At 36.8% G+C, this 26742-nt stretch overlaps 1 protein-coding gene across 1 annotated transcript in view; it reads right to left on the minus strand.

The window, feature by feature from the left end:
• LOC136849818 (cadherin-like and PC-esterase domain-containing protein 1) overlaps window positions 1-26742 on the minus strand; it is a 183513-nt gene that overhangs the window by 5867 nt on the left and 150904 nt on the right. Inside the window, exons 5-13 of the mRNA XM_067123272.1 lie at window positions 10721-10851; window positions 6157-6416; window positions 5579-5753; window positions 4901-5082; window positions 4270-4556; window positions 2793-3241; window positions 1770-1843; window positions 469-570; window positions 127-206 (exon numbers count right to left, since the gene is read on the minus strand). Of these exons, the coding sequence (XP_066979373.1) occupies window positions 127-206; window positions 469-570; window positions 1770-1843; window positions 2793-3241; window positions 4270-4556; window positions 4901-5082; window positions 5579-5753; window positions 6157-6416; window positions 10721-10851 (1740 nt within the window). The remainder of the gene's footprint in view (window positions 1-126; window positions 207-468; window positions 571-1769; window positions 1844-2792; window positions 3242-4269; window positions 4557-4900; window positions 5083-5578; window positions 5754-6156; window positions 6417-10720; window positions 10852-26742) is intronic.

The following is a 26742-nucleotide window of genomic DNA, read 5'->3' on the forward strand; positions in this document are numbered from 1 at the left end:
TTAAATACGAAGATTCTTTTTATCCAAATTCGACCAAAAAATGAACTTAGTGGCAACAGAATAAAGCCTAGCCTGAGGCCAATTTGCAACCGACACGAATGAGAGAATAATCCAAAGGTAACTTACCCTCCATGCATTTTTCCTTTCGATTCTCCTGGTGTTTCAGCCACTTCTCCTGGACGTCCTCACTCTGTCGTAGATCCAGGCTACGATAATAAAGGATACTTGCGATTAATTATAAATTATTTAACCTAGGTCTTCATCTATATTGAGATTCTAATAACTTTCTAGGTTCGTTAACAGAGCTCGAACCACTTTGTCCCAACTTTCGGAGCTCGCCAAACTAAACAGCGTATTCAAGTATAATGTTCAAGTGGCAGACTCCAAGCAAATATCATGAAAAAGGCATCAAAAGGACTTTTTTTTTAATTTTTTTTATTAATGAGGCGTTTTACTTCAGACCAATACCTGGCTAGCATCGGCGGGAGGCCGGGGGGCAGAGGGCGGTGGTAGGCTTCGAGCGAGGTCACCAAATTATGCAGATCTCTCGTGGTGTGACGCCAGCTTTCCCTTCAAAAGGATACGACCTCATACTTAATGGGAATTCTTTCTTAAAGAATTTATGCTTTTCCTTTAAGACGTAACACTTCAAAACGGTTCAAAGTTTAAAGCGGTCATTATACATCAATGCACTTACAATTGTAACAACAAACCAATCAGTGTACACTTTGAAAAATAATGCTGAAAAATATGTTTTAATTTAATTGCGCTGCTGTAATATGGCTTCGTTCCTTTCTAAATGATACAGAAGGAACATCATATTACACAGTATATCTATTGTCAATGGCAACTCGGTGCAATTACTGGAATGTGAAAATTCCGGAGTATCAAATGAAAAATTAATTTGAGATACAAGAAACAGGATTTTGATGATAAACTAACACATATTGTATCCTACAGAAGAAATAACGCACCGATAAAAGCACTACTATCATAACTTTAGACTAAGAAAAGTAATAATATAAATTTACAAGGAAAGCTGAGAGATGAACGTTCTATATAATGATAGAATAAAATCCAGATATTGTAATACACAAACACATGAAGGAGGTATTCAAGCTGTTCATCATACGTACACATATATGCACTGATATCACGGATTTTCTAATAATCAAACAGCCTCCCAGAGGGTGTCGTGAAATTGGAACTTCTTTACTTCAAGCAAAGATGCAATGCATTGCTACCCTAATAGTATTCTTCTCGCATACTGATACATCTTCATCTATTTATCTGTTTATTAATTGATCTTCTCCTTTTTAATAAGTGGTATCTCTTCTTTCTGTATTTCCCTTTACCTCCTTTAATATTCTTTGGAAATTTGAATTTCAAGTCAATGGTACCTGTGGTGGGCTTGTTCCATATGAATAGATTTCATCTACTGAATAATAATAATAATAATAATAATAATAATAATAATAATAATAATAATAATAATAATAATAATAATAATAATAATAATAATTTACATTAAAGGAAAATTTACGTTTTATGATTCTAGTAAATGCAAGAATGAATTTTCATGAGAGGCTCTTTGTATTGAGTATAAAACATTTGCTTTTAGAGGCTCTTGTACCGGGTACAAAACATTTGCTTTTAGAGGCTCTTGTATCGAGTATAAAACCTTTGTTTTTAATAAAAAATATATTTTAGTTGTCGAGGATTTTTTCCTGTTGTGATGCCAAGCTGATAAAAAAAAATCAATCACTTACGTCAAGAGATATGCGGAAGGTGCAAAAGCGGCGCTCGTGTTGGCAGAAACTGCATGATATAAATCGGCGATGACCTAAAAAAATATATATATATATATATAACTCAAATATATAAATAAATAAATAAAAAATATAAATAAATAAAGGTAATTCAAGCTTTTATTGTCATTAATTCTAGGTGTATCCCTGTACTCAATGGCACAAAGCATGGGGGTTTGCAGCCCCATTCCTTTTATTTATGTGGTGGAAATAAATGCTAATTCTTGGGGTCTGAATATGCGTGGATGTGGTGCAGAAGAGAAATGTTCAACATTTGCAGGTAAAAATGACAAATTGTGAAGGAAAAGGAACAAAGAATGATTACGTCCAGTGAGTGTGTTTTTTTTCCTGAAAGTGAATCTTTACTTGGCTGGGCTTAGAGACTGCGAAAGGGTGGTTTTGCTAGGTGACTTGAAAGCAAAGGTGGCTGAATTGAAATACAATGGGAAGTTATGTGGAAATACGTTTGGTAAAGGCTTCAATATTGGAATAAAGGGTTTTCAAAGAATACTCTTAAGTATAAGTAAGAGATAAGAAACTCTGATGGAAAGTGTTTGTTTTATTCAGTGTTTATAAAGAGCTGTATCATTTACCTAAAATTATGGTACTGAATTATGAACTAATTTCCAATTCCTTAATCAATTTAATTTTTAGAAGACGAATCTGACCATAGAATGTCACTTGCTTCTGTTTCTTATATAAAAAATACTTGATTTTACAAAGACATACAAAAACTATCGAAAGGGGTATTTATAACCTTCGGATGGCTATACTGTAGTTTACATACTGGAATAATCAAAGAGTCAAAAGACGCCCACAGCTGGTTACCCGGGCTTCCTTACATTAAATGAGACATATTCCTGAATGGGATTGTAATGCTTATTAAAAATAAATCCCAAAATGCAGATTACATAAACAACACACGATATAACCAGCGCATCTATTCCCGCCTTACCGACATTCTACCAAACGCTCTGAATTTACCTGGTCGTACGCCCTGCCAATCGGGGACGGGTAAATCATGGTGAATCCGTCTTGAGCGAACCTGTTTGTCGTTATCTGATCTATTTTCGCTTTATCGACTTCCTTTCTTTGGGCATTTTCGTCCACCCTCTCCTCTTCTCCTTCGTAATCTTCCAGTAAGTCGAGATCATTCTGATTCACCCTGTTTGTTTTGATGACGTCATTCCCGCCTCCTCCCGTGACGTCATCAGCGCGTTCTTCTTCTTCCTCCTTTCTTTTGTCTTCATCCCTGGTCCAGTCTCCCTCTTCCTGAACCGTTGAATATTGGAACTGATCTGATTTTAACGGCGTCTTGTCTCTCACGGCGGTTGCGTGCACGCCGCTCTCTCTACGTGTTTGGATAAGGTAATCCAAGTCATCCTGGGTCAGGCAGAGGTCATGCGTGATGAGGCAGTCGATGCCCACGACGCCTGGCAAATAAATAAACATATAAAAGATATATAAATACATAAGTAAATAAAAGATATATAAATAAATAAATAAAAGATATATAAATAAACACAGTTATTGAATGTAGTTAATTATATCTCATACATGGTAAAGGTAAGATAAATCTGTATCCTGTCAACATGAAATAAATTTTTTAGAATGTGTTCGGATATTCCGTTGCATTCTATCGCGTTTGAGTTTCGTATTAATAATAACACACACACACACAAAACTTTTGCGCTGAAACATTAAACAATTTAATAGTTTTAAGAAAAATAAAATGATCTTTTAGCTGAAGAACTTTAAGTTTGATAACACCATGAGTTCGTTTGGTTTATAAAATATGATGAGTGAGCGGGAGGTTGGGGGAGCGGGGATTGTCCACATAAGTCCCAGGATAATAAACCTGCAATCTGAAGATTATAAAGATGATGGGCGCTGTGTCTATAAACTACATTTGAGAAGTAGACCAGAAAATTTCTTAAAAAAAAAAAAAAAGTGTGCTTTTACATTGTAGAAACAATAACGCTAAGTACACATTCTTATCCTTCACATCTTAATGAGGCGAAAAAAGATTTTTAAAAAATTCAGTTCACTGCATAATGATGATAATAATGATAATAATATTTTTGAAGATAACTCAACAGGTGGGAATCTCATCTAGGTGTAATACCACGCAACTCGAAATATATTACAAAATTAATATGAAAATAATCCATTCAGTGACTTACGCTGAACCAGGGACATTTTATTTTGATCCTGTGTGTGCCTTAAGTGAAGGTGAAGGGGAAGGGGAAGGGGAAGGAAGGGGGGGGAAGGGGAAGGGGGAAGGGAAGGGGAAGGGGAAGGGGGAGGGGGGAGGGAGAAGCAACAGTGACATAGGTCCCATGGTGTTACAAGCTTTGATGCTGTATTTTATATATTGTAGACTTTCCTCTTTGGTTGAAGTCAGGATAATAAAAATACCATTAATGTTATTCAGTCAAGAGAAATCTAAATCAAAACTAACCTAAATTATCAGCCGTTTCAACCAAAGCTTGATTGACCTCCTGAGCAACTTTCGCTTCGCCTAGCAGGACCTGCAACATGTCCCTCGTGACCTTTGACCTGCCGAAAACATGGCTGGGGTGAAAAACAGCAGGGGGGCGCTGCTGACGGCTCTGTTGTTGCTGGACAGATGGCGCTTCCTGTTGGCTGAAGGACAGGTCAGGTTGACCGGTCACATCCATGACTGCTGGATGGTAGGTCGAGTTGTATATGAGGTCGACTCCTAGGAGCTGGTAACATCCCTCGCACCTGTTGGTGAAACAAACAAGACTGGTTATGTATTGCATTACAACGTAGTTCGTCCTTCCAACAATAAATCTTATATAAGATTAGTCTAGTTGGAATGCATAAGATTTTATCATTTTCGAAAATCTATCTTTATCACGAAAGATATTGGAAAAGGCAACCACTGGGAAAAATTGACATAATGCTTTTATACACAATTATTCCAAGTGCAAATCCATGTTTCCACAAAGTTTATCAGGAGTCTATCGATAAATTTTCGAGATATCTTGTGAGAGTACCAAACACACGGGACTCCATTTCCGTTGCATTTCCTACAACTTTGAATGATCAAATTATGAAATCATTACCTGAACCTCCGAGAGGTTTTCCTGAGGTTGTGCACCTTGGGAGGTATCAGGAGGTCTATGGCAAGGGCCAAGGCGGTGAGGGCAGCCTCAGTGTGACCTACCAGAGACCTCATGGCCTCTTCGCCAGAATTCCGGCCTACCCACGACACCAGCTCCGTCCAACTCCAAACTCGATCCTGGATCTGCAGAAGAAAGTGGGACTATCTAAGTGCTCCAGCGCTTGAATGTAATACATACTTGCTTAAGTTTGTGTAATATATGGTTATACTAAAGCTACATATAGATACTTATCTTCGTGTTGTTTGTACGGCTTTAATCACATTTTCTAGGGGAAGGCCGCTAGAGTCTTTCTTATATACTTTGGCAAATGTATATTACAGCAAGATGAGATGCTAAGAAAATCGTTACACAAAAAGACATTACGAGAAGGAGATTTAGGTTAATCGATGGCAATCGAATGGCGTAGTTTCACAGAGGCCCTCTGTGACATCCAGGGTTTGAGGTGATGATATACGCACGCACACATACACTAGCACATATGTATATGTGCGTATATATATATATATATATGTATGTGTGTGTATGTATGTAAGCATACATATACTTACAGACACATATATATGTGTGCGCGCGTGTGTACGTGTAAGTTCTACCCAAACGAACTAAGCTCCCGCTTACCTTGGCATACCCTCTGCTGGGCAAATGCCTGAACATGACTTCTCCATGGGTATGGACATGCGCCCTTAGAGGTTGCAGTGACGTAATCAACAGATACAACCGCACCGACACAGTGGCACCGAGCACCTGCAGGGGAGGCCCCCAGTGGACTTGCACGACTTCCCCAGAGCCCAACCTGTTAATAAAATACATAAATAAAATACATACGTTCTTTATTCTGAAGCAGGGGGGATTAACGGGACGAGTGAGGACTTTACACATAATTTATTAGTTATGTATTAATAATGCGTGTAAACAGTAAATAATACGCCAAAATAAATGCCATTGTATAACAAAACGTTCAGACATTATTTGCTTGTTGGATGATTCAAGGTGTTAAGCTCACCTTTCATAAAGCCTAAATATTTTTTATGAAACATCCCATTAAAATTATTTTCAATCCCATGTGAATTATACATAATCAAAACTGTATGAATTTGTTTTATTTAATTACACGTATCTTACTAAGGTCCTTTTACATTTCTGTTTTTTTTTTTTTTTTAAATACTGATACCACACATTTCCATTCTTTATCTTACCGTTTGTCTCGTAAATCCTCCAATAACTTCCTATTGTCAATCACTTTAACGCCTCTCCCGGAGTGGGCTGCCTTAACCACCCATTCCGAGGTATCGGGAAGGGCGTGAGCTGCCGCAGTTAGGTAAGCGTGATGGGCGGGCAGGGCGTAGCAGGCCGGAACGAGGGCGCGAATCGGGGACACGAGCCTGGCAGAATGCAGCAGGTCGCAGAGACTCTCCCTTCGCCACACCGTCCCTCGGAGGCCTGGCAACCGACCCACCTGCAGAAGGCGGTGAAGGGGAATAAGAAGGATGCCCATGACTTCGAAATGTCCGTTCTTGGTTAATAAAACGGAGTTATACAAATGTTCAGAAAGGTCAATAGGATGAAAAGTATGGTTATCGAGATGTTCGAATCCGTTTGACTTTACGAAACTACGTGTGGATTCCTCAGATTAAAAGGACGATGATAACTTGATGTGATTAAAAGAAAGGCAGCCTAAAACACTCTCTCCTTGAGGTATGGGAGTCAATTCCCTTCACTTCTATTAAATAAACCGTCGGAAAGTTTTCGACATGCGTCAAGAAACTGTAATGATGCAAAGAGAGCTGCCACAGGAGAACTAAAGGGAATGAAAGGTAATTTACTGACTGAAGGAATTCTGCAGCAGCGATTACCTATCTTCCTGATTACTGCCGTAAAATTGTGCTTACTTTAATTTACGTATTTGTTTGGAAAGAGAGAGAGAGAGAGAGAGAGAGAGAGAGAGAGAGAGAGAGAGAGAGAGGGGGGAGGGACAGCACTGGCAGATATTGAAGTTCATTGGAATCGAAAATTCCTCTTTATATACGCTCATTTCACTAGAGAGAGAGAGAGAGAGAGAGAGAGAGGGTATTTTAAGCTTTTCCGAAAAATCTACTTACTCAGCAGCATTTAAACTATTACACTCATACAAAGGCTCGTTTTAAAACTCAGAGAGAGAGAGAGAGAGAGAGAGAGAGAGAGAGAGACAGAGAGAGAGAGAGAGAGAGAGAGATAAACATAATTATGGCCAGCTTAAATATTTACGAAGGCTTTAAACTTACCAAGTTTTTATTCAGTACGACAAGTCTCATTACAAATCTAAGTTTTGCAAAATTCTATAAAGGAAATAATTTTCTCTTTGATAAACGAGGCGTGAATATATTTCCTTTCTATTTAGGTATAGTTAGCGTGTGTGGGGTAGTTGGGCAGTAATAGCTATATGCTTAGGTCTAATTTAATTTTCCCAATAAACATTTCATTGATGAATTCGGTGTTCGTGTTTGGTTTGCATATTTCACATCCCACTCCGCTCTATATTTAGAAATCTGTGCTTGGTTAAGCTCTAGATTTCTCTATCAAATAATCACTTTGAATAAGAAATGCCTTTTCTGCTTAACTATTTCTCATCCTTTGAATAGTAAATGCCTCTTCGGTCTGAGTACTTCGTATCCGTGTTTGGTTTACAAATTTCATGTTCATGTTTGGTTTTTTCGTTTTCCTATATGTTCTTCAATATTCATCTGCTTTTCATCTTTCATACTATTTTTTTATTGCAAAAATTAATAATAGGCATATGTATATTAGCTCACCATATCGATATACAAACGTAGCTACGCTTACAAGGTCACACGGTCTAGACTTAGCCCAAACTTTCGCTAAACATTTTCCCTATCTCATAAATCCCGTCAACGGAAAAAAAAACATATCGATACAGTCTATCATTAAAAATTAATTGATACGAATACACACCAACAAAGAGACCTCTTATTATCGCTTCGTACATATCCACGGAATCCTTTGAACGAATCCTCCAGACGGAATCATTTTCTCTGTTCGAACAATAACATCCCAAAGTGACGAGGTGACGCTCCATTGAGTTCCAACAAGTCAGCGCGCGGTTTGGCGGGAGCGAAGGGAGGAGTTAATGTACTAAATCCGGATCAGCCCGGATTGAACTCGGGATGAATTCGGTCACGAATGGAAATAATTAGAGAGCGATGGGAAACGAATACGAAGGCAAGGTTTAGAAAATGAATGGGGGGTGGGAGTGGGGAGGGAGACATCAACTTCATTTGGCAGCGCAACTATGCAATAGCTTCCATATATATACGTTGAGTTGGGTCATCAACTTCGCCATTCGTATGGAAATATAATGAATGCCTACTGTACGTTGGAAATAAGATAAATATAAATAAACAGACATATATTAGTGTTCATTCTCCCATATTGTTGAAAGAGTGTTCAGTATCATAAATGGAATACTTTTTCATAAAAAAATCTTGTTTTAAAATGCGTCTGAAGACATGCAAACTTATGTAAACTTTACAGTATACGTTACTACTACTACTACTACTACTACTACTACTACTACTATTATCAATTAAAAAAAGGAGACAACGACAACACCAGAAACAAAGAAATACACAACTCGTGACTCAGTCTAGAGAAAAAGAAATGAGAAAAGGAACGGAGGATTGATAGCTGTTGATCACAATCACAAACATCTTTACGTCGTTCGTCTTCCGCGTGATTAGGGCGGCTATCGCCCATTCGTGCTGATTCTAGAAAGAGAAGGCTAAAACGTCAATAAAAAGCATTTTATTCTTACTTCGTATTTAACCGTTAAATTGCGCTTTCAGTATATACAGTATTACTACAAGCTATTAGAGGAACGAGTTAGAATATGGCAGTTCCCCGGATCTCCCTAAAACGGGGGCAAACGCTTCTGTTGGGGTAAAGTACATATCCCTAAATCTGAGGAATTTTCCCTAAACATCAAAGACCGAGTTTCCCTAACCAAGAGACTGACACCAGAAACCTAAATATTCCCCGTCTGGAGGACTTTACTTTTCACTAGCAATGATCATGATAATATGAGTAGCACTTGCAGGAGACGACCCTTCATTAACGGGCTCAGAGGTTCATGTATTTCGGAGGAGTTAATTCGAGGGAGATCAGGAAACGAAAGAAGGCGCGCGTCGACGAGAAGAAAGAGATGAAGCCTATCAGGAAATGATGGGGGAGAAAGAGGATCCATATCAGGAAGAATAGGGAACAGACACACGGCCACAATTATCTCTTGTCTCTCTTTATATACATATGTATATATACATATATATTATACATTATATATATATATGTATATATGTATATTTCGTAGAACTGTGTGGCCTGCCTGCTACCAGACTTTTTCAAAAATCTAATTTACATAGAAATCTCAAAATAATATTAAGCTAATGAAAATACAAAATACCAGTCTCTCTTCTAAGTATGAGTACTCATGTTAGACCAAAGAAATGAAGTCTAATAAATGACATAACTTTGCCACAATGTCCTTCACCTACAGTAAAATATTATAATTTTACGGCCAGTGTAAAAGAAAATATATTTTCTTTTATATTATTCATCCAGAGAAAACGAAGTTACTGAACACTGAAAGAATAATAACTAAAGGTAATTCATGTCACTATCCATATTATAAGTAGCTGAGAGCACCTTGATCTCTCACACGTTTTTAAGAATATGAGAAGACATCCTTCTGCGTATTTACCTCATAACTTTACGTCGGTTTTCGTCTGCCTGTAGAAGGATACTTCCATTTGCAAGGTAAATCGTATATCTACAGGATTAACTGATTTGCCTTTCTATAAACTTTTTTATTAGTTTCCCGTCTACGACAAACTGAATTGCCTACTTCTCACCCGCCCACCCAACCCGTTCCCATCCCCCCCCCACCCCGTTTGCTGTAGTAAGGAAATGAAAAGTGATTTATCACATTCGCCTCTGAACACAAGAAACGTAGTCACTTTGTTCCTTTCGGGTAGGAAAAAAAGTATCACTCTTTCCTCCTCGCATTTGAGGTAAAAAAAAAAAGGACGTCAATAATGCTTTCTTGAAAGGAATAAAAAAAGAAATACACACCAATTCTACATGAAGAAAACAGCATTGAATCTCTATAATTTGTAAACTGAAAACAAGAATATGCTCTGGCAATTTAGTCAAACTTTGGAAAAATAAAAGAAGAAAAAAAGTAAAATGTGCAACGCGACTCCTCATTATAACTCAAATGGAATCACAAAGGTGTAAAACCACACACGAACACGGAAGAACTTCTTAGTCATCAAAGAAATGGAAAACACAATTCTTATTATTATTATTATTATTATTATTATTATTATTATTATTATTATTATTATTCACAGGACGAACCCTATTCATATGGAACAAGCCCACAGGGGCCACCGACTTGAAACTCAAGCCTCCACAGAATGTGGAGTTCATTTGAAAAAGTAACAGAAGGTAACAGGGAATACAGAAAGAAGACATCAAATATTAGAAAAGAAGGAATGGAGAAAGAAGAGATCAGTAATTAGTAAAAAAATAAATGAACAAATTAATACAAAATTTATAAAAATGTAAGCAAATTATAAAATAACAAACAAACAAAGCAAGACACTCAATCTAGCGAATTTCCAAGAAACTCTAGGAGTATCTAACGTCAAATTTCCGTGTTTTTGTTCTCTCTCTCTCTCTCTCTCTCTCTCTCTCTCTCTCTCTCACCTTCTGGTGTTGACCAAGGAGCGGGAAGAGTTTCCTGGGTAAACAAACAGACGAATCTCCGTCAGTGTAGGTGAGACACACCAACACCCTCCAGTCATGGGCTCCTACACGGCCTCCACCAATAGCTTCGTCTGTGGAAGAAGTCGAGACTGAGTGAGTATTATAGTATCCAATCATACATACATATACAATATATATACTGTATATATATGTATCCAATCATACATACTTATATACAGTACATACATACACACATATACAGTATACAGTGTATATATATATAATATATACATACATACATATATATATATATATATATATATATATATATATATATATATATATATATATATATATATATATATGGAAACTTATGGTAATATGAGTATTACATTATACTATATAGTCTGTGGTGCATCACTATATTGTGATAGGAAATAATGAGTAAAAAGCCACATTAATGTAAATGAGAGACCGTACTTTTCAAAATACAAAAAGGATAAAACAGGGGAGCTTTCGACCGTTTGCACAACTGTCCTCATCAGCCAACTGAAAAGGAAAAATACAGTCTCTCAATTGTATTATTATGGCTTTTTACTCAATATTATATAGTATATAATTCAATCACATACATACTGTATATACTATCATACATCCACATGAAATAAGTGTGAATTATGTCTGGAAACTTATGGTAGTATGAGTATTATAATATATTATATATCATATAATATATGATCCGATGACATACAGACATATATTAGCACACATCCACATGGAATAATACTGTATTATATCTGGAAACTTACGGTAATAAATATTTGCATACACTAGCCGCTGTAACGTCATTCTGCCATAAAATACAAAATAACTGCAGCATAATTTAATTTAGAGAGAGATTAAGTAGTGAAATAATACTTCAACACATATAGTACATGTATCAGTACAAAACGCATGAAACTTGAGCTGTTTTCTTCTTTGATCATGAAAAAAGCCGAAGACCTGACATTAATTCTGACAGAAAAACGACTTAACAAAAACTGGAAAAATGACAATCAAGATGACTAAGAACACAGAACATATAACTGATATAACTACTTTCTTTCCTTTTAAACAACACTGAAGCGGTTATCACCAACTGCAAGTAAAGGAGTGTGTTTTTCACGAATGATTCACGTTTCTACAGTTCACAATGGAGATGTTGGAATTCCTATAATAACCTGTGAAATTTTCATAATCCTATAAAACTAGATTTACAATACACTTTTTCCTTGTATCCCTTCCATCTCTGTTTCCCCTCGCATAAAATATTAAATATCCGCATATATTCATAACGCAAATAATTCTCGTAGCAAAGAAAACATACATAAAGAGTGAAAGAGAGAGCGGATATTGGATCTCTTGGGATGTTTTCTTTCTCAACGGAAAAAACACGAACTAGGAAAAAAAAACAAAAAAAAAAACAGGGTCTAAATTACGTATCTAAAATTCAGGTATCCTTCGGGTATTTTCTTTCTCTTACTTCAGTTATGAATTTCACTCGGTAAATTCATAACGGTAAGGTGATAACACATACGATAAGATGATAACACAGAGTGGATATCGTCACGGACTTAGTATCATGCTAAAGTTAGACCCACGATTTAAAAAAGTAAGGTCAGTTACTGGATGTTTACAGTTCAAAGAGACACACAGCGTGAGAATTACAACCTCATCCCTTGTGTCAATGGAATGTAGACAGAAGGAAAGAGAACATTTCCTCTCCTATTCTTTCTATCGACAAAACGGATGGGGTTGTAATTCTCACGCTGTGTGTCTCTTTGAATTGTAAAGTTCCAGTAACTAACTTTACTTCTTCTTTTATCCTGGTTTTTAACTTTAGCATGTTAGCAAGTCCATGACAATATCCACCCTTCCAAAGAGAATTGTGCATGTATTTACACGTCCTAACAAACTTACACGCAGACACGTGAGCATCTGCTAATAAAAGCATCTGCAAACCTGTTGAACTCACTGACAGATGAAAAAAAAAAACGCATCATCTTTACAGAATAACAACAAAATCTCAGTTTACAACAAAATCTGACGAGGCACTCTGGGTCCAAACAAGAGATTGAAGGGGGTGAGGCGGTACGCTAAGAATGAGCCGAGATTGTTATGTAACTTGGCTTCATTCAGAGAAAAATGACGCGTAATGGCGCTCTACCCTTCGACATCTTCGCATAAATTAAAGAGGTATTATCCTCAGCCGAGACTTGAGATGCTACCAGTCTCCTTCTCCGCTGGTAAAGAGAGAAGAAGAGTTTTTTTTTTTTTGGCGACTGCCCACGACAATGCACAGGCGTAGTAGAAACACAGCTCGTGGAAAGGAATGAAATATAAAGTTTAGGCCAAAGGCCAACCGCTGGGACCTATGAGGTCATTCAGTGTCGAAAGGGAAATTGAGAGTAAAGAAGGTTTTAAAGGAAAACCTTGCAGTTCCACTATGAAAAAATTGTTAGGAGAGGGTGGAAAGTACGATGGAAGAAAGAGAATATGAACAGAGGTACAGGAAAAGGAATGAAAGGGGTTGCAGCTAGGGGCCGCAGGGACGCTGCAAAGAACCTCCAGTAATGCCTACAGTGCACCGCGTGAGGTACACTGACGGCACTACCAACCTGCGAGGTACAGAGCCTGTGAAGGATAAGTAACAGCAATTCTAGCAGTGAAACGAATTTTGGGAGAATGATCATCTTCCACAGTCATGGCAAAATAAAAAAAAAAGAAGAAAAATACTGTGTTGTTATCCTAAATTAATGTCATAACTTTCCCCGTCTTTACGACTGAAGGGATTGTTATATTAACAACATAATGCTTACAAAAAGTATGTTCATAATGAAGACGGAGCTATAAAGATACTGCAGGAAAAAATTAAGTGTTAAACTGTTAAACTGGGAAACTTAGATTAATTTTGGAGTAAAACTGGGTTAGAATCTTTTCTACCAGGTTCTGTAAGAGAAGAAGAGTACCATTCACACGAGCAAATGGACATATGCGTGCATGTGAATACAACAATGTCTGCGTGTGCATAAACGCTTATAAAACTGCCACTATCAAAGTCCAACTCTTGAATATCTCTCCACGTTTACTTACAACAATATTTATCTAGGACGAACCCTGCAACATGTGATATCAATCTCGTATCAAAACAGAATACTGTATAGTCATAAGTAAAATAGACCCGGATATAAATACTGAGAGAGAGAGAGAGAGAGAGAAAGAGAGAGAGAGAGAGAGAGACTTCGAAAACAGCCACCATCTAATCATCCAATTTGCGTCCATCTCCATCCTTGAATTGAGAGAGAGAGAGAGAGAGAGAGAGAGAGAGAGAGAGAGAGAGAGAGAGAATAACAAACGGGTTAATTAATGAAATGGCAGAATGACATTCCATTGACCGTTCTGCCGATAACCCTTCCTGGAGCCACGGAGGAACCGTGACAACGGAATTGGCACATCGCGAACCCGGTCGTCAACTAGGCCTCAAAGAAAAGTTCCTTTTTTTCCGGCCGTTTCTTGCGCTGTTTTTCAAAACCGTGGATTTTTGGCTTTTGGAAACACGTCTCCGATGTCCAGGGCGTGCTGGAAGGCTGACAGACAAGCGGGTAGGAAAAAAGGGATGGTAGAAATTTGAGAGTAAGATGTTAGGGGGACGTGTAGGTCAGGAGATTCACGTTGACATGGTCATGTACCGTGTGACAACGGAGTGGCTGGGACTCAATTTTGCCTTTTTCGGTGTCATATCCTTGAGGTTAAATATGCAAAAACTTTGAAAACAAAAAAGAAGCACAAAACATGATTTCAGAAAGTCTATTTTCACATAAACTAAGTGAATGATGATTTTGAGTAACTTAATCTTCAAAATTCTGCTGTAGACAAAAATGAGACTGGTTTCATCTTGGATGTAACGCAAACACCCGATGGCGATTGAGATCATATGAAATTCTTGATGAATACGCAAACAGATAGTTCCTTGAATATTAAGAGATTTCAAACCTTTATTATCCAAGTGGACCTTCTAGTGTACTCAGATTTTTTCCTTTTTACATTTGCCTTTTATTTCTCATTAATGTACTTACACAGAAGAACATGCGCATGATTACCAAAATGCAATAACAAAACAACAACTACGCTAATTACCCAATAAAAATAACTATACCCTCCTCTCCATCTCCCTATTTGCATACAATGGCCCCTACTGCCTCTCTTTAGGAATAAACGCAAAGTTTGGTAATAACCCCTTAGCTAAATCGAAGCCTGGACTTTGGACTGATTGAGCAACCGATGGAAATGGAGCAGAGAGACCCGAATGAAGAGATGCTTACTTATTCTTCTTCTTCCTCTTCTTCTCCTCCTTCTTCTCGCTTAATTGTTAAAGTTTTTTCCTCCTAAAACTTTAGTTTTCGTCTTTCCAAGAAGGACTTGCAGAAGTTCAGTCTTTATATCGTCTATTTAATTTTCCTCGGAGAAGTTCAGTTTTATTAAGGAAATACCTCATGATGTCTGGAAAGCATTAGCTCGCTGGAATACCAATTACAGGCACTGCAGTTTAGTCTGATGAGAAACGAGATAATGAACTGAGAACTGGGAAAGATCAGGCTAAAATCATTTGAAAAAGATGAAGAAATGTCAGAAATATATCAAAAGAATTTAAGGTGACAAACCAGAATCTACGGACATTTCATACGGCGTGAAACAAAATTAAGAAATGTGAAAAAAGGCATTAGAGAAGAAATTTCAACAACACGAAAACACAGGTATTTCAAGAAATGGACAAATTTTCGGGCCAAAAAAAAAAAAAAACATGAAAACCAATCTACACTTGAAACACAAGGAAAGAGAGAAAAAGAGGATTTAAGTTCGCTCAGAATTACTGCATGTCTTTAATTCCTCACAAAGTTGAGTGTTGATGTATGCGTTCCTTAACTTCAAAAAGAAGTGTAGCATTACTATCAGTCCCCCTTGCGGAACCTCTTGAGCACTGCAAATACTCCATGTTCCAAACGATCTATGGTACAGGAAAGCTAAATGAAGACTGTGAGTTCCTTGGGGAGAGAAAATGGTTCATTAAAAGTCGTTGAAACCTCTTGAAGTTGCGGAAATAAATAAAACCTGGCTACTCTACATTATGCTTGGTTTGTGATTTTCAAAATTATCTATTGTTAATACATATATATATATTATATATATATATATATACATAAATACATACATACATACATATATATATGTATATATATGTGTGTGTGTGTGTCTTGAGAGAGAGAGAGAGAGAGAGAGAGAGAGAGAGAGAGAGAGAGAGAGAGAGAGAGAGAGAGAGAGAGAGAGAGAGAGAACCACAAAAAGCCCATTAATATCGCATTAACCATATCTTGGGAACAGCTTACACCTACAGTAAAGGAAAGATATTGGACAAATGCATCAGTCCTACCCAGGATTAGAAACTGTACTTTTCGAAGTGGTCGACTTATCCACTCGCCCATTTCAATATTAGGTTTCGACTCCTGGTCAGAATAGGTGAACTTATTCGTAATTCCCTCCTTTGGGTGCAGGTCACCTCCGATGTATAGTGATTTCTATATTAACGAGTTTTTTGTGGCTTAATAATGTTTAAATGAACAAGATTGTAATGCTTAAATTGAGTTTTACATATATATACATAAATAAATATATATATAGACATTATATATATACTATATATATGCACACACACACATACATATATATATACATCAAATATAAGGGAGCCCATAGAAACGCCAAAACGTGGAAAATAAAGGCTATATTTCAGAGACCAAACTTTCTCTCTCCTCAGGCATATATATACATATATACGTTATATAAGGAGAAGATAAAACAGAATTTACAATTTACAATTTTTATGTCTGACTTTTTCATGGTAAGTCGATGGCCCCGGGTTTAACACCCCTCCTTTTATTTAGGTTTTATGTCAAAAAACAAAGTATTTGGCCCGCCACCCGTGGCATCTAGGATATCTCAGGTGGAAGAATCAGATAACTTCCACCGGGTAGTGACCATGTAACCACTGTTTGCCAACCTATTTTCAAAGTTCACTTATTTATTTATTTATTTAACTATCTACTTATTTACTTGTTTATTTATCAATATACATATCTTCATTCTTCTTTTCTCTACTGTCCTTTTTTCCCATATTATTATCCCGTCATAACATTAATGACAACAACGGTTTCGCAAACAAAATGGAAAAACATCAGTGTTGGACACCTTTCAGCCTCATGAATAAACAAGTAAAAAATGCGCCGAAGTTTCTTCGGAGCAATCGAGTTTTCTGTACATCGTATAATCAAGGCCACCGAAAACAGATCTATCTTTCGGTGGTCTTGGTATAATGCTGTATGAGCAGCGACCCATGAAACTTTAACCACTGCTCGGTGGTGGCATGTCCTATATCGTTGCCAGACGCACGATTATGGGTAACTTTAACCTTAAATAAAAGATAAACTACTGAGGCTAGAGGGCTGCAATTTGGTATGTTTGATGATTGGAGGGTGGATGATCAACATACCAATTTGCAGCCCTCTGGTCTCAGTAGTTTTTAAGATGTGAGGGCGGACAGAAAAAGTGCGGACGGACAGAAACCTAAAACCAAAGAAACTAACGTTCCAAGTTCCTTTACGCGTACCTGTCCTTCCACAAAAGGCCTTCCACATCTTTTCTTCCCTTATTACCAACATAATTCTTTTCCTGCCACTTTCATCTTGATTTCGCTGACCTCATTTCGCACCCAATCACCTGTCTCTCTGTCTATTTACTCCTCCAACCCTCTATCTGTCTGTCCATCTCCTCGTACCAACGACTAACCCCTCCCTCCCACCCCCACCCCGCTTCATAACATCAACAACGAACCACCGTAGATCCAACTCTAAGCTTCTTCACAACAGGAGCCATGAATACCTTTAAAACTCGCCGTTCCAATATTACACTTTCAGGCATCGGTAATCAATAGAAGAAGAAGAAGAAGGAGAAGGAGAAGGAGAAGGAGAAGAAGGAGAAGAGAGGAGAGAGAGAGAGAGAGAGAGAGAGAGAGAGAGAGAGAGAGAGAGAGAGAGAGAGAAGAAGGGCAAAAAGAGGGAGACAGAGAGAGACGAAGAAGAAGAAGAAGGGTAAAGAGAGCGAGAAGAAGAAGAAGAAGAAGAAGAAGAAGAAGAAGAAGAAGAAGAAGAAGAAGAAGAAGAAGAAGAAGAAAAATAAGAAGAGGAAGACGAAGAAGAAGAAGAGAGAGAGAGTAAACACTGGATGCTGATGGAAGGGGAGGGGGGGAATCGGGGTAGAGGCAGAAGATGCTACAAGGGGATGAAGCAACCAAGTGGGAGTAATGGCTCCCTTGTGACAGAGCTTGACAATGACGGATGAATTCACGCCATTAAATGCCTATAATTCTTTAAAATCGGCCTTATTTTTTTTTTACGCCCTCCTGAATCTTGGAGTTTTCATCGTTTCCTGATTATTCCGGCCAATTTATTCCTTCAAATAGCTTCTGAAATATTAATAATTTTTCAAATTTTGGATTAATCCATCTCGGTTGCAATAGATGATTAGAGCATAAAAAAGTCCAGAAATTTAGCAAACTCGTTGAATATTAATTCATTAAGGGGCAGTGATATAAGTGTGTTGACATTTGCAAGTTAATCTATGAATAACAATTCAGTTCACTAACCAACCAAGGTCTCAGTTCACCAAGCAATTGCTAATGTTTAGTCTGACTGAGTTACAGTTAACTGCAAATTCCTTAAAATAACAATCAACACATTACAGCCCACAAATCACTTCAATAGCATATACAGTAACACCATTTTTCAATCAATTGATTAAGTATATGACACAGTCACCAGCTCATTAGTCAATCGGTCAACAAAACAAAGAGTAACAAGCTCGTTAACCATCCAATTCAACAAGGTACCTCTGTCAACCAATCAATCGAAATGGAAACTTGTCAGTTATGTAATGTCAACTCAAGGCTGCCAATTTAACAATGCTACACGGATGTCACTCTTGTCAGTCAATCAGCAAACAAACATACATGGTGAGCAATGACACAATCAACTAATCAACGAACATAATTTAATACATTTGGCAGGAATCGAGTCAATCAATCAGGGAATCTTGTATGGATCAACTGGAAAATCAACGGGTGCATCTGTCACACCGAAAATTAACATTCTATACAGAAAAACACAATTTTGAAATTTACGATTAACAAGTAAAAAACGCGCCGAAATTTCTTCGGCGCAATCGAGTTTTCTGTAGAGCGTACAGTACAATCAAGGCAACCGAAAATAGATCTATCTTTCGGTGGTCTCAGTATAATGCTGTATGAGCCGCGGCCCATGAAACTTTAACCACGGCCAGGTGGTGGCATGTCCTATAGCGTTGCCAGACGCACGATTATGGCTAAACTTAACCTTAAATAGAATAAAAACTACTAAGGCTAAAGGTCTGAACTTTGGTATGCTTGATGATTGGCGGGTGGATGATTAACATACCAATTTGCAGCCCTCTAGCCTCAGTAGTTTTCAAGATCTGAGGGCGAAGAGAAGAAGTGCGGACGGACAAAATCGGCACAATAGTTTTCTTTTACACAAAACTAAAACGATATGACTGTAGGAGGTAATTTAAATTCTCACTAAGGACACACACAACGAGCCAATTTACTGTAATAACGCAAAATTCTGTAAGGATGAGAAATGCTGAAATTTATATGTTATATAAACATTGCCCTGTTTTCATTCAAAATAGATATGAACTACTGTCATTACTAAAGCGTTATGTACTAAAAAGTGCTCTGATAAAACCTGGAATATTATATTGACAATCAGAAAAAAAAAACAAATGATGGGAAACATGTTTTCAATATTATATATATATATATATATATATATATATATATATATATATATATATATATAGTATTATATATATATATATATATATATATATATATATATATATATATATATATACGTTTGTGTGTATACATATTTATATGTATTCACAAGTACTAAACAACGTATAATTTAACATCGAATTCACTTTACCTTCGGAATAACTAAGGCCCACCCACATGTACGAGTACTTACCAACCTTTTGGGTGTAAGATATTCCCAAGGCAAAGTAAATTCTATACTAAGTGATATTTTATACATCATATTTGATATAAAAACATGTATATATATATATATATATATATATATATATATATATATATATATATATATATATATATATATATATATATATATATATATATATATATAAGATATTAGTTATAAACGTCTTATCTATTCAATTTTGTTTAATTGAAATAATATATTTTCATATATGTTACTCCGAAGGAGAATTTTTTTAGCTGATAATAAGTTTGCTCTACGAGAAGACGAGAACTTATTATCAACTAAAAAATTCCCTTCGGTTAACATATATGAAAAATATATTATTTCCGAGGTAGAGCGAATTGGATATTAGGTCGTTTGCAGCTTAATGTTTGTATATGAATCACGGTGATGTGATAAAATTATTCATATATATATATATATATATATATATATATATATATATATATATATATATATATATATATATATATATATATATATAGACAGTATATACATGCGTGTGAGTGGGTGCCGAAACACCTAAATAAAATAGTATCTCTCTCTCTCTCTCTCTCTCCCCTCCTCCTCCTCCAGCATCCAGGAGCGATAAGAGATAAAAATGATGCCTTTCCAGACATCTTTGATAGATGAGTCCGAGAGCTGAATGAAAGAAGCAACACCAAAGGTCATTTTCCTGTCACTTTTAAGTGGCCAGATCGACCTTCTGTCCACCTGAGCGATGACCTGCAGAGCTCGTCGGCTTCTTTCGTGTGGCGAGAAGTGTCTAGAGAAACAAAAAGAAAATACAATTCTTCGGTTTCTTATTTCTTTATTTTAGTCTTCTTTTGTTCTGGAAATACTTCTGCAGTTCTATGCGCGTTAGCTTATTAATTATCTGTATTTGTTTTGGTGGGTCTCTCTCTCTCTCTTTCTCTGCACACACACACACATATATCGATATATATATGTATATTTTATATATATATATATATATATATATATTGTGGGTGTGTAAATATGTATGTGTGGTGTGTATATATATATATATATATATATATATATATATATATATATATATATATAATATATATATATATATATATATATATATATATATATATATATATATATATATATATATATATATATATATATATATATATATAAAATATATATATATATACTGTGTATATATATATATATATATATATATATATATATATATATATATATATATATATATATATATATATATACGATTAACGAGCAAACACACAGACATTATTGCGATGATTTGATTATCAGTTCAAGTTTAAAAACCGATACTTTAAGAAATAGAGAAATAACACAAACAAACATTGAAATTAGGTCAGAGCATGAAATGCCTCATGATTAATATTCTTATACTAAAAACATTACAACACCAAAGGTGCTGTATTCGATGCCCAGAGTAAAATTTTAAAAATCATGACAACACCAAAAGTTATGTACTCAATGCCCAGAGTAAAATTTTTAAAATCATGACAACACCAAAAGTGATGTACTCAATGCCCAGAGTAAAATTTTTAAAATCATGACAACACCAAAAGTGATGTACTCAGTGCCCAGAGTAAAATTTTAAAAATCATGACAACACCAAAAGTGATGTACTCAATGCCCAGAGTAAATTTTTTAAAATCATGACAACACCAAAAGTGATGTGCTCAATGTCCAGAGTAAAATTTTAAAAATCATGACAACACCAAAAGTGATGTACTCAATGCCCAGAGTAAAATTTTAAAAATCATGACAACATCAATAGTGCTGTATTCAATGCCCACAGTAAATTTTAAAAATCATGACAATATCAAAAGTGCTGTATTCAGTGCCCAGAGTAAAATTTTTAAAATCATGACAACACCAAAAGTGCTGTATTCAATGCCCAGAGTAAAGTTTTAAAAATCACGACAACACCAAAAGTGCTGTATTCAATGCCCAGAGTAAAATTTTAAAAATCATGACAACACCATAATTGCTTTATTTAAACTCAGAATAATTTTTTAAAAATCATTACAACACCAAAAGTGCTGTATTCAATGCCCATAATAATTTTTAAAAATCATTACATCAAAACTGCTGTATTCAATGCCCATAATAATTTTCAAAAATCATTACATCAAAACTGCTGTATTCAATGCCCACAATAAATTAAAAAAAAAAACTTTACAACACTAAACGTGCTGTACTCAGTGCCTAGAATATTTTTTTTAAAAATCATTACAACACCAAAAGTGCTGTATTCAATACCCAGAATAAATAAATAAAAAAAAAATAAAAAACCAAACGGACCTAGGGCCATAATTACACTGAAAGCAATAAAATTTCACTATAAAAAGGTAAAATTATTGATACCTATGACACTGTCAAAACTTTATAAAAACCCAGGTAGTCACAAACTAAAAATCATTCCAAGACATAACAAGTAAAAAATGAGCCGAAGTTTCTTCGGCGCAATCGATTTTTCTGTACAGCGTGTAATGCTGTATGAAACTCTAATGCACGGCCCATGAAACTCTCAGCCGCGACCCATGAAACTCTCAGCCGCGGCCCATGGAACTCTCAGCCGCGGCCCATGAAACTCTCAGCCGCTGCCCGTGAAACTTTCAGCCACAGCCTGGTGGTGGCCTGTGTTGTTGGCACTTATAGCGGTGCCAGACGCACGATCATGGCTAAATTAAATTTTAAATAAAAAAAAACTACTTGGGCTAGAGGGCTGCAATTTGGTATGTTTGATGACTGAAGGGTGGATGATCAGCATACCAATTTGCAGCCCTATAGCCTCAGTAGTTTTTAAGATCTGAGGGTGGACGGACAGACACAAAGCCATCTCAACAGTTTTCTTTTACAGAAAACTAAATAGGAAAATTAAGAAACCTTTAGAAATTTTTATACAGAAACAGAGCGAAATTATTCCATAAATTAAAACCTATATATAATATACTTAATATACCTTTGTTTATTAAAGATATAGAACCTATTCAACAGGCCCCCTTGAGTGAAGGATATCTGTTGACCCTAAAGATTAATGGGGCAAGAGCCACCGCTTAAAACCCTCCCCCTTCGATCAATAATCACTTACCTGACGATCCTAAATATATCTAATAGGGTCCTGAAGTAGCAACCACCAGCCTCCTCCTCCTCCCCTCCTCCTCCTCCTCCTCCTCCTCCTCCTCCCCTCCTCCTCCTCCTCCTCCTCCTCCTCCTCCTCCTCCTCCTCCTCCTCAGCCAGGAAAATAATTCTCGTTAGGGGATTGTGGCTAATAATTATTTCATATACTTGGGCTACAAGTTTGATTCAGTTATTAAGAGTTTCATCTTTCTTATTTATATAGATTTTATGTCGATTTAAAAAAATTCAGTGATTGGCTGATTTGCGAAATTAAGGCTGTTAAGCCGAGCACTGAGGCGCTAATATTAATTAGGCCATTCGGTGAAAAGAAGAAGCTGGAGTAATTGGGCAGCAAGATAAAGATCTCCGGAAAATAAAGGAGATGAAGTGCAAGGATCTACAGGTGGAACTGGGAGAAAACCTAAGAAGTAATAGTCTGAGGAGTTGGACAGCAAGACTGAGGAAAGAAAGCGGGAATGGGGACAAAACAAAAGGCTAAAAAGTGGGTGCAACTATGGGCTGGAGGGATGATGCAAACAGCCTCAAGTGATGCCTACAGTGCACCACATGAGGTGCACTGACGGCAATATAAATGAGTTTACTGTACATATGTATGTATGCATGTTTGTATGGGTGCATCCGTTTACATGGGTTTCAATGGATTCTATTTAAACATATATATATATATATATATATATATATATATATATATATATATATATATATATATATATGATGATGATTATAATCACTTTTATATGTGATTCATTTACTGACTTGGAAATAAAGTCGAACCGGTCAGGACCTACAACCCGTCCCTTATTTTTCACCTGTGGTAATGTGTGATATATATATATACATATATATATATAAATACATATATACATATACTGTATATACATATATATCTATATATATGTGTGTGTGTGCGTGTATGCGCGCGCGAGCGTATTTGTGTCGATGTAAGCAGTAAAAAAAAAATTGTCCAAATTATCGTTACCATCAATAAATGTCCCAGTTGGCGTTATAGCTTTGGTCGCAGCCCTGAATTCGACTGTAGGAACTCACTCGAAGGTAAAAGACCCAAACATTCATATGCACTCACGCGAGTTAGTATTCCCCCACCGCGAGAACTTCTGCAAGTCATATTGGACGGGAGACCTCCATGAAAAATGATTGTGTGACAAGACCCCGGGTCGGGTATGCAAGACACTACTGGCCGAGTGCCATGGTCGAAATTCTTATGTCTAGAAGACCTTCCCATGTCTTAAAAATGGGATATACATTAGCGTAGTACAGAGTGGCATGTATAAGTATCCTTTCTGAAATAAAATAACCTGCAGTGATTTGTGCTGTTTCTACGTTATTTTTATTCAAGTGCTCACCTCTAATTATAATGAAATGACATTGCAAGACCGTAAATTCGATTAGTTAGTTAGTAATGAACATAAAGCACATGGACATAAAATACATCATATCGAAATTATTCTCATAAATGAGATTTATAATGACAAATTGAAGTATGCACGTCTTTATTATGTATATTTTTTTCAATATTACAGCTATGTCCTATACTACATATGATTGGTACCTAGTTTTTATTTTATTTAAGGTTAAAGTTAGCCATAATCGCGCTTCTGGCAACGATATAGAATAGGCCACCACCGGGCCGTGGTTAAAGTTTCATGAGCCGCGGCTCATACAGCATTATACCGAGACCACCAAAAGATATATATATTTTCGGTGGCCCTGATTATAGGGTGTAGCGGATGTACAGAAAACTCGACTGCGCCGAGGAAACTTCGGTGCATTTTTTACTTGTTGTTATCGTGAACAGTCTGGAATGGATGTCCAAATCAAACTCAGCAACTGCAGGCAAAGTGCTATCAAGTGTCTGCTGCCTGACCCCAAAACAACATAAGCATGAGAAACCACAGAAATGGAAGCACAAAGGGAGGTGGGGAAGCCCCATACTCAAAGATGAATGTTAGAGGTGCTTTTCCATTCTGTCGACGATGGTAACATACAGGTAAATAACATGGCGCAACTCACACATAAATAAAGCGAAGATGACCATTTGGAACATGACAGAAATAAAGAAAAATTATAGCATGTCAAACACTCAGCAACATAAAGATACACATTGGCAGAAAAGCACCAACGTAAACGCGCACACATCCTTTCCTTCTTATCCGGAAGACAGACCAGTGTGTCCGTAGTCTTGGCTAAACATTCCACCACACTCCCCAGCACCTAAACTTCATTGCCACCTCTCGTGAGTAGGAGTAATGTCTCTCACAAATTCCCACCAACGACAGAACCGCATTCTTCTGACTTTTGCGGGAGATTAAACTGATAAATGAATGGGATAAAAGTCCCCTTACAGCAGCCCCCTTCCCCCCGACGTAATGAAGGAGGGATTTGAGGAGAATGAAGAAGGAGAGAGAGAGAAGGAGGCGCTATAGTCGGCGGGACTCGGAGATCACTTCATGAATATAAACATTTGGCGGGCGCAGGGGTCGTACTCAGTCTTAATAATACAGGAGTTTGGGCGTCGGGAAACGCCGGATAAACTGCTTGTAAGAGCCCCCCTCTATATTTCCGGGTATACTTCGTGCTTTTTCCGCCGTCGTGGCTTGCATTTTGCATGAATGCTTTCAGAACTTGATGAAGTACGAGGTATGTGCTGCGCGCATATTTGCGGATGAACCATACTGTGTTACATTATATAATATCATATTATATTTGTTGTGCTACATTATCATCCAGGGAAAAGCGTTGGTCAAAATGGCGGATAGATGAATTCATAGTCTTCCTACCAGTCAGCCTTGTAACACGTCAGACAAACTCTTCTTGAATTTAGTGTGGAAAGAAGTAATCCTCTTAGGACTGCATGGTTCAGCGACTAATTTCCCTCTACTACCAGACTTTGGATTTCTCTTCCTGTTTCTGTTTTTCCTTACCCTTTAGCCTTTCTTCATGTCTAAGCTCCACACTCAATCCTTCCATTATTTTTTTTTCTTGTTTCATTCAGGTCTGGGCTACGTAATGGGATGGCTATCTCATTGGCCTCTGTCGGGTCATTGCCCTTTTGAATTGAATTGAATTGAATATAGAATTTAGGTTAAAGGCCAAGCGCTGGGACCTATGAGGTCTATCCGTAGACATTTATATTTTTTTCCTTTTTTAGTTTTTTTAATAGTAAATATGAATCAAACATTAACATTACTGTAGGAACAGGAATATAGAATTTAGGCAAAAGGCCAAGCGTTGGGACCTATGAAGTCATTCAGCGCTGAAACAGAAATTGACAGTACAATGTCTCAGAGGTGTAACAGGAGGAAAACCTCTCAGTTGCACTATGAAACAATGGTTAGGAGAGGGTGGAGAGTAAGATGGAAGAAAGATAATATGAACAGAGGTAGAGTAAAATGAATGAAAGGGGTTGCAGCTAGAAGCCGAAAGGGTGTTGCAAAGAACCTTAAGTGATGCCTACAGTGCACCGCGTGAGGTGCACTGATGGCACTAACCCTCCCCTCTACGGGGCACATTATTGTAAAATTTTGGAATATTCTTATTGGCAGTGTTGCTGACACCGGAACTCAAGCTTAGGAGAAACAAACTTTTTTTTTTTTTTTTTTAGAGTACCAAGAACCGTTGCCATTGCTGTCCTCACATCGTCATAAAGTATCTATACATTTCTT

Source organism: Macrobrachium rosenbergii, chromosome 21 (assembly GCF_040412425.1).
Source record: "Macrobrachium rosenbergii isolate ZJJX-2024 chromosome 21, ASM4041242v1, whole genome shotgun sequence".
NCBI classification, from domain to species: Eukaryota; Metazoa; Arthropoda; class Malacostraca; order Decapoda; family Palaemonidae; genus Macrobrachium; species Macrobrachium rosenbergii.